The sequence below is a fragment of the Neophocaena asiaeorientalis genome, unplaced genomic scaffold (assembly GCF_003031525.2).
Source record: "Neophocaena asiaeorientalis asiaeorientalis breed wild unplaced genomic scaffold, Neophocaena_asiaeorientalis_V1.1 scaffold78, whole genome shotgun sequence".
Lineage (NCBI taxonomy): Eukaryota > Metazoa > Chordata > Mammalia > Artiodactyla > Phocoenidae > Neophocaena > Neophocaena asiaeorientalis.
Window position 1 is genome coordinate 18,696,562 of NW_020175018.1, and position 9,282 is coordinate 18,705,843.

The 9,282-nt window shown below is 68.0% G+C and overlaps 1 protein-coding gene across 1 annotated transcript in view; it reads left to right on the plus strand.

Moving 5' to 3' along the window:
• Positions 1–9,282, plus strand: part of KCNT1 (potassium sodium-activated channel subfamily T member 1) — a 74,816-nt gene that overhangs the window by 39,683 nt on the left and 25,851 nt on the right. Inside the window, exons 2-3 of the mRNA XM_024762532.1 lie at positions 6,899–6,978; positions 7,473–7,572. Of these exons, the coding sequence (XP_024618300.1) occupies positions 6,899–6,978; positions 7,473–7,572 (180 nt within the window). The remainder of the gene's footprint in view (positions 1–6,898; positions 6,979–7,472; positions 7,573–9,282) is intronic.

Consider the following 9,282-nt stretch of genomic DNA (forward strand, 5'->3'; position numbering starts at 1 on the left):
CGGGGGTTGAAATCGCCCGGAGACCCGGGTGGCAGCTTCAGAGAGTGGCCGCTGGGGGGCGCCCGTACACCCAGGGCCCTAACTCAGGGCGGCCCCTCTGAGCCTGGCTGTCCACCAAGGACGCGCGGGGGCGGCGGCGGTCAGGCCCCGCCTTTGCGTGCAGAGCCCTGGGGGCGTCTGTGGACTGCGGGGGGCCGGGGAGGGCAGGAAGCAAGGGCTGCAGGGAACACCGGCCTTGCCAGCCCAGGACCAGCTGTGCACTTTGCTCTGGGGGCCCGAGCCCGCCCTCCCCGCGTGCTCTGAGCCCAACGCGTAGCCGCCTCCATCGGCTCCGGCTCCCCCTCGGGCAGCTCCAGCGCGGCCCTGCCCTCGTGCTGTTCTCCCCAGGACCCTCGGGCCTCCCCAGCCCCTCCTCCGCGGCAGATCTGCACTTGTGCCCGCCCCCTCCAGGAACAGGCCCAGTCTCCCTCTCCCGACCTGTCCTCTCCGGCCGGCGCCCCTCACCCGCTCTCAGCAAGTTCCTGGTCCGCTGTGACCGGCTCTGGCCCTGCCAGGTTCCTGCCACCCTGGGTGCAGCTGTCGCCCGACTCAGCACTGGGGGCAAAGCCCAGGCCAAAGGGAACCTGAGCTGGATAAACACGCAGAATCTGGGCCCAGTTAAGCCCAGGTTTCCCCTGCTCTCCGCAGCGCCCAGCCCCACACCACACCCACCCAAGACCTCACCCGTGGGGGCACCAGGAGCTGTAGGCCGGGGGTCCCACCCAGGGGGCCCTGCACAGGCAGGCAGGCAGGCCGCTCCCCCCTCCCCGCCTGTGGTCTTAGGGAGGCAGTGGTCCTCTCAGAACCTTGGTTTCCCCTTCTGGAAGATGTTTGCTTTAAGAATTGAAAGAGAGGCCCTGTGAAGCCCTCTGCGGAGAAGCAGGCCCCAGGTGGGTGCGTCACCAGCAAAGAGCAGACCCTCTGTGCCCCCCTCCCTACTCCGCCCCGACACGGGCAGTCTGGCAGCTCCCACCAGCCTCTTCCTCCCAGCCTCCCTCCCAGGTCGGCACAGGCCACGCCCACCTTGGTGTCATCTGGCTGTGCTCAGTCTGGTAGAGCCTTAGGCCGGGCCGCCCAAAGGGCAGCAGGTGTGTGTTGCTGGCCCAGTAGAGGGGTTGCCCCTGGGGGTCCCTAAAAGCACTGGCCTGCCTTGTCACCCAGGAAGCCGAGGGGCAGGGCAGGGTGTGCAGTGGCCTGTAGAGGGTGGGGGAGCCCAGCAGAGGTCATCCAACCAGTGGCCCTGTGTGGGGCCCGCCTCTTGCTGCCATCAGCTTCCTGGGTGTCAGAGGGGGGCTGACGGTGCTGCTTCCTGGACACCGGGGTCACGCAGGGCCTGGGGCGGGCTTAGTGCCGAACAGGGCAGTAAGCCCTCGCCAGACCTGCGGTCCCGCCGCTCGCCTGGCCACAGGCGGGTGCCCATCCCGCGTGCGGTCTCCCGGGTCTAGCGGTCACCCCATCCCGCCCGGGGCGGGACGGGGCACGTGTGCCACACTGCTGCGTGCCCTGTGCTGCTGTGCGGGCGCCGAGGGCGCCAGGCCCAGTCGGGAGTGTGCGCACGGGCGCACCCCTGCTTCCCTTGGACCCTGCCCGCGTCCTCCCTACGTGTCCCTGCCCACACCTGGTCCAGGAGCCCAGGCCCTCTGTCTGTCCATCCGTCCGCGTTGACGCGTCCACTCCATTCCGTCCCCAGGCTTCACCTGGAAGATTTCAGCCTGGACTCCTCTCTGTCTCAGTAAGTGCTTGGCTCACAGGTGGCCTCCCAGCCCCTGGCAGGCCCGGGGAGGGAGGGCAGCTCGAGCCGTGCCAGCCCAGGGGGGAGGGTCCCCTCCGGCCACACCATCTGCCCTGCAGCCGGGTGAGAGCGGGGACACGGCCGGTGCTGCTGGGCCTCGGGTGGCGCTTCCTGGGGCGGAGCCTGGGAGTAGGAGATGGGGGTGTCCGGAGGCGAATGCCCCACAGGTTGTGACCACGGCCCTCGGGAGGGAGCAGGGACCCCTGCCGTGGTGCCTACGTGGGGACAGGCGTACAGGTGACCACTGGTGACCGTCCGGACCCCCAGGCGCCTGGCTCGGCTGCCCCACCGTGAGCCCTGCCAGGCTGTTCCTGGCTTCAGCTGGGATTTAGGTCAAGCAGAGGGTGCTTTGAGGTCAGGGTGCCCAAGCGCCCTCAGCAGCCCCATCGGGGGCGTGCCTGGGAAAGAGCCCCCCACCTGCTCACACCACGGCGTCCAGTGTGGCCGCCGACTGGGGCCTGGATTTTAGTCTCGTTAGTTAACGCCGTCGACGTTGGCCAGCACCGCGCGCACGGGGCTTCCCCGCGCCGCCCCCTGCAGCCCGAGGCTTTGCGCTGTTACGCCGCTGGCAGGGGCCTGGGAGCTGCCCTGGACCTCAGCCCCCCAGCGGTGGTGCGGTGGGTAACAGGAGGGGGAAGGTACCTCCTCCACCGCAGGGCTCTCCCAGCCCCACCGGGAGCGGGTCTGAGACCGTGGGAGGATGTGGACGATTGCGGCCGCCTGAGGGGCCGAGGCTGGGGTCCTGCTGCCCCAGAATTGCATCGTCACGGGCAGAGCAAACGTCCCTGGGCCCTCGGAGGCCCAAGGAGGCTCACCGGGGCCCCTGACCGAGCCAAGGCGCCAGTACAAGGACGCTGTCTCGGACTGGGGAGGCCCAGGATGGCGCCGTCTGTTGGTTTGAGAGGTCACCCGGAGCCCTTGCTCTCGTCGGTGTGAGGCACCGGGAGGGCTGAGTGGCAGAGGGGAGGCGCGTGGCCGTGGGCTGACGTGGGACGGCGGGCGGCCTGTGCCCCAGCCTGTTCCGTGGGAGGAGCTGCAGGAGAGCCTGTGCCCCCGATGCCCCCACAGGCGAGGCTGCAGCTGGGGCAGAGCAGCCCGTCCGCAGCCCGTCCGCCTGAGGGCCCCACCTCCAAACCCAGATCAGCCCGGCTCCTTGCCCGCCCACCCTGGGACCTGCCACTGCCCGGGGAGTAGGGCGGGCCACGGGCTCTGCCCGTTCGCAGAGTAGCCGCGGCCTCGGCGTTGGCAGTTGGGCCCCAGCCCTGCTCTTCCATCTCGCCCGGGGCTCCATGGCCTCCTGCGTGGAGCTCCCGGGCACCTGCTGGAGAGCCACCGGCACGCAGCAGCAGACCGGGAAGAAGGCCGCCAGATGTCGGCCCCGTGTGAGTGCGAGGCTGGCACCGCCGGGCGGGTGGGCCTCCCCACAGCCGTGTGCCTGGTGTCCCACCGGGACCGGCCGCCCGGCCCTGTGTGTGCCGCTTCCCGGCACAGGCCATCTGTGCCAGAGCTGCCTGCCGGGAATCCCTGGAAGGCCACGCCCGCAGCCTGCCGGTCAGCTGCCAGTCAGCAGGGAGAGCTGCAGCCCCTTCTTCCACCTGCCCTCGCCTGGCAGGTGCGGTCCTGGTGGGGGGTGCAGTTCAAGCTGCTCTGCTGGCACGAGGGGGCCTCCTCTGGTCCACCCCAGCGTGGGCAAGACCCTGCGCACCGGCAGCGAACGCGAGCCGAGTGGGGATGGGCCACGGCCGCCTGCTGGGACCTGACTCCTACGCCCCTGAAACTCGGGAGACCCAGGCCCCATCGGGAGTCCAGAGCCCTGTCTCCTCTGACCACTGGGTGACCTGAGGCAGCGTCCAGCCTGAGTGGGCCTCAGTTTCCATGTGTGTAGGGACGGGGCTGGCGGGACCTCTCCGAGAGGCCCTGTGGCCGGGCTTGGGGACATGGCCCTCCAGCTGCCCGGCCTGGACCGCCGTCCTCGCCAGCCTGAGAGCTGCTCACTCCATGGCGGACGGAAGGGAGCAGGGCTCGGGACTGTCCCGGGACAGGGAGTGGGTTTGGCCTGTCCAGTCCTCGGGGCTCATGGCCGAACCGCAGGGGGTACCCCAGGGACCGTCTGAGGCCGGGGCTCTCAGAAGCCTCGGGGCCCCGTGACCAGGCCTGCCCAGTGCCGCAGACCTTCCTGCGCCCCGGGCAGCGGGCAGCAGGGACCCCGCGGTGCGCCCAGGCCTCCCCGCCGGGCGTCCTGCCGAAGGAGCAGGTGAATGGCTGCGAGCGGGTGCAGACGGAGTGGACCCCTTGTCTGCCCTCGCCCGGCTCTCGAGCTGTGTTTGCCGGGCCGTCGTGGCAGGCGGTTCCTGTCACCGCCCGAGCCCCAGGTGAGGCGCCAAGGCTCAGACAGGCGGGGCAACAGGCAGGGGAGGGGCGGGGCTCTGCCAGGCCAGGTGGTCCGTGACCCCCAGCGTGGCCGCATCCCCCAGCAACTGGTGGAGCCAAGAGCACATCCTGCAGCTGAGTCACGCCCGTTGCACCTGCACTGCAGAGTAGATGGAAAGCTTGTAACTTACTCTCTGTGGTGGGAGAAGCGGGCAGCCACAGCTCGTGAAAAATTAAAAGTGCAGGCGGCTCCGTGGATTTCCCCGGGCACCCAGGCTCGACCTCCCGGGGCCGAGTCTCCGCCGCCCCCCACCCCTTTCTCTCCTCCCGCGTGGAGAGCGCCCGGGGCCGGGGGGGGCCTGTCCAGATGGGTGTCCACAGCTGCCCGGGCAGGGGGGCTGACGGGTTCCATGTCTGAGGCGTGACCAGTCCCGGTTGGCAGTCCTGACCCCTGGGCCTGGGCGGGGACTTGCGGGGGCAGCAGCGGCAGCCGCCGTGAGAGGCGTGCGGGCTGGGGGCGTGGTGCACGGGGGGCAGGTCCCCGGGAGGCTGAGGAGGAAGGAGGGAGACTCGGCCACCAGCCACACGCACCCTCCACGTGGGCCGAGCTGGGCCTTGCTGGCCAGGTGAGGGCCGGGAAGGGGGTACCCGAGTGGAGGGGCACAAAGGCTGGGGACCCCTCCTTGAGGCTTCTCTGTGCAGGGCAGGACGGTGGGGGAGTGGTCCCTCGGGACACGTGGGCACCGCCGAGGGGCGTCTGCCCCCTGACCTGGCCCAGGCCCAGCCTGGCTTGTCTGAGCTGCTCCTTCAGAGAGAAGGCATCTGACCAACTCCCCAGAGGAACCCTCGGATTCCCGCGACCCGGCTCCGGGTAGCACCTGCAGAGGAGGTTGGGGTTCAGGTCCAGTGGGGTGTGCACTGACCACTGGCTCTGGGCTTCGACCCCGCCGGTCTGCGGGAGGCCTGTCCTGCCACCCCGGCTGACCGCCCTGCACCAGGACCTGAGTGTGGGGAAGGGCCCACGCCACCAGCTCCTCCCCCTGGGCCCTTCTTGAGCCCTGTGACCAGTGGGGGCCACTGTGGTCAGGCCAGGGCCCCCGACCTGGCAAAGGTCAGGGAGGTGCTGGGGCTCTGCCCAAGTCCCCTCCCGTGGGCGCATCACCAGGGAAGGTCCAGACGGCTGCTGCCAACACATCAAGTCTGTATCACACACTATGCCTAGAACAGCCTTGAGGAGTGATGAATATTTTAAACACTTCTTGGAGATGTTGGGGCAGCCGGCCGCAGGCAGAGCAGTGCCATTGAACTTTCAAGGTGACAGCGGCATGAATTTCTGCATCGACAGGAGCTGGAGCCTGGTCAGAGGGGGAGGACGTTCACAGCCCTCCACCCTGGTGGACGACGACAGGGAGGTAGGGGTGGGGAGCAGGGACCTGGGCCAGCGTGCGCCTCACCTCTGCCTGTGGCCACTGTCCTGCATCCCATCTGCTCAACCGCCGCCTCCTGCGTGCAGCCCTCCAGGGTGCCTCTGGGTAGCACTACTCTGTCTTTAGGGTGCTCAGTCCCTCTGCCTCCTGTGTCACGGTCTTCACACAGAGTGTGGCTGAGCAGCTGCCTCCCCTGGACAGTCTTATCGCATCCACACAACATCCCTGAGGGTGGCGGGGCCGCCTCCACCTGACCTCTGGGTGAGGTGAGGCACAGGGCATGGCATCTGGACCAGGCGTTTCCGGTCAAAAGCCCCGCCCCAAATCCCGAGCTCTTGGTGCCTCTGTCTGGTCAGGGGGTGACGACTGGCCACAGTGATGCCCACGGGCTGCTTGTGGGGTCCTGAGACCCACCTGCCAGTGGGGCAGATGCAGCTTGGAACGGAGGCCGTGTGGCAGATGCCAGGTGCTAACCCAGAGCGAGGCAGCCCCGCCCCAGGGCCCCCACCCGGCGAGGGAGAAGCGGTGCTGGACCGTTCCCACCGCGGGAACCTGGCTACAGGGTCATCGTCGTGCTCCCTGCTGTCAACACTGGAGTTTCCGTTACGGTGGAACGTTAAGCCCTCGCCTGGCCAGCATGCCGGCCACAGCGGGCTCGCGGCCGAGGCGGGGGCAGCGGCCCGTGGCCTCCGGGTCCCACGTTACCCTAGTGACCAGACGGGCCATCCCCACCCCCTGTCTCCTCGTTCGACAGCAAAATCCGGCCAGTCCGTGTGGTCTGTTCCCAGGATGCTGGGAGCCCAGGCAGGGGCTCAGGGCATCTGGGGGTCATCTAGGGAGGGGGCCCACTGCCGGCCTGTCTGCCTCGACCATCCCACGGGCTGCAGCGAGTCTCCAGGCTCAACCACCAGGAGCCTCCAGACAAAGCAGCTGACCATTGGCTTCCGGAACATTCTGTACTAATGACGCGGCATGTTTTGAGCCAAGGGCCACACAGGCCACATGTGATCCTGGTGGCTGCCATGACAGCCCAGGCTGGGGGCCTGTGAGCATACACCTCTGCGGGGCCTGGAGGTCCCTGGGCACTGAGAAGGCGGCAGCCGGTGGGCAGGTCCGCTGGGGGCATGCGGGGATGTAGCACCCAGGGCCTTCTGTCCGAGGTGGCAGCGCTGACCCTGGCCCTGGCAGCAGGGAGGGGCCCGCCGTGTGGGGGGCTTTGGGCTGGAGCCCCCGCTGGCCCCGGGCCCACTTCTTCCTGCCCGCCCCCCAGGGTCCAGGTGGAGTTCTACGTCAACGAGAACACCTTCAAAGAGAGGCTTAAGCTGTTCTTCATCAAAAACCAAAGATCCAGTGAGTGGGGCCTTCAGGGTGGGGGGCAGGGCGGCGGGAGTGCCCCTCACCTCCGGCCCGCACCACGTTCCACCCTGTGGGGACCCGCCGCCCCTGGCAGCCGGGTGGCACCGTCTCGGCCCCTTCACCCCAAGGGGCTCCCTGGCCCCTCCGTGTGGCCCCACCCTCCCGCTGCGGGTACCTTCCACCTGCATCCCAGCAGGAGCTTGGCCCCCTGGGATGCAAGATGGGGTGCGGAGGTGCCCGTGGGTCCTGGTCCGTCAGTCTGTCCATTGCTCCCCTCACCCCCCGCCACCGGTGACACCAGCCCCGGGAGCCCTCTGTACCACGTCCGTGAGGCGGGACAGGGTGAAGCCTCTCAGAGGCCGGCCCAGCAGAGTCACCCTGTCGGTGCTGGCGGGGCAGCCGGTGCAGAGGCCCAGGTGCAGAGGGCAGAGTGCGGGCTGGGACCCCGGCCAGTCCGGGAGCCCTGACCACCGTCCCGCCCCCCACAGGCCTGAGGATCCGGCTGTTCAGCTTCTCCCTGAAGCTGCTGGCCTGCCTGCTCTACGTTGTCCGTGTCCTGCTGGACGACCCGGCCCTGGGGATCGGATGGTGGGTGACCTGCGGGCCCGGGGCTGGGCCTGCTTGTGGGCCCTCTGCCGTTACAGAGGCCGACGGGGTCCGCACAGGGCTCCGTGCCCGGCGCCCTGTGCCCAGGGCCTTGGGGAGTCCTTCCTTCCCCCCTGGGGCCCCACCCAGTACCCCTCCCCAACAGAGCCGTTGCCAGGATGCCATCCTCAGACTCCAGCTGACCAGCCGGCTCAGCATGGGCAGAAGGGTGTCCTTGTCGTGGACGATGGCTGCGTTTGCAGCCGCACCCGGACCTGGACAGAGCTCTCCTTGGGGGTCTGGGATGCCCCCTCCCTGCTCGCCCAGGGGTGCGCGGGGGGGTCTCAGCGAGGGGCTCTGGGTTGCTCAGCAGCTCCTGCTGGGCAGGCAGGGGTGCCAGGCCTCGGTGCGGGGGGGACGTGAGCCTCGCCGTGCAGGGCGGGGGTGTGCCTCTTTCTTGGGGCTCCACCCGGTTCCCCTTGCCCCTCCCCATCTGCTCCGGGAGCCTCTCTGGACCCCCTCATACCCGGATGTGGGGTTCTGGAAGGTTCTGGAACGGTCCTGCTTCCCTCTTTTGCTCTGTCTGGGGGTCTCCCCAGCTTTCTCTCCAGCCTCTGGTTGAGATTTTCACCTTTGCTCTTGTGTTTTCTGATTTCTGAGAACGCTTCATCTCCAAGCGTGGCTCCCCCTGCAGGCGCCCTGCCATCAGCACCTCGGGTTTGTCTGAGCCGCTTTCCTTTCTTACGGTTCCCCCTTCTGCTCAGTCTCTGCGCCCCCGAGCTCGCGTTGGAGGGACCTCCTCGAGCGTCTGGCCGCTCACACTAAGGCTGGGCTCTCGGAGGCCGAGGGCCCTGTGGTCAGGGTTTGTGGCCAGTTGGTCACCACCGTCCCCTGGGTCCGCCTGGCTCCTCAGGGCAGATCGTTCCCCTCTTCCCTGCAGGGTAAGGCCTGGCCCCTGGGCTCCTGCCCGCTGAGCTGGGAGGGAGACCGGGGTCAAAGTTCGCAGTGCAAGCTTGTAGTTACCTCCCCGCCACGTGCAGCGGGGCAGGTTCCCCAGGCCAGACCCTCACCCACTCCTGAGAACGGACCTCCTGTCTTCATCGGGAGTGAAGGAGGACAGATCCCACCGTGGTGGTTTGAGAAGGAAACCGGGGTTCTGACTCTCCAAGCACTTTCCTGGGTTCATCCCACCTTCTCCCACTCCCAGAGGCGTCTGGGACATCCGGCTTTACATCCCCACAGGGACCGGCCCTGTTGTATTCTTTGCACAGCACCTGGCACGTGACGGGTGGGTGGGAGAGCGAATGGATGGGTCAGGGGGCTGGTAGATGTATGCGTGGGATGGATGGACAGGTGGGTGGATGGATGGAGGGATGAAGAGATGGATGGATAATGGATGAGTGGGTGGACAGATGAGTGGATAGAGGAGGATGGATGGGTGGGTGGGTGGATAGAAAGGTGGATGGTGGATGAGAGGGTGTATGTGTGGATGATGTAAGGACGCTGGATGGATGGGTGGATAGATGGCGGGTGGATGGGTGGGTGGATAAATGAGTGGATAGAAGGTGGATGGTGGATGAGAGGAGGGTGTATGGGTGGGTGATGTAAGGATGGTGGATGGATGGATGGGTGGGTGGATGGATGGATGGGTGGGTGGGTGGATGGGTGGGTGGATGGATGGGTGGGTGGATGGTTGGGAGAGGGGCTGGGGCC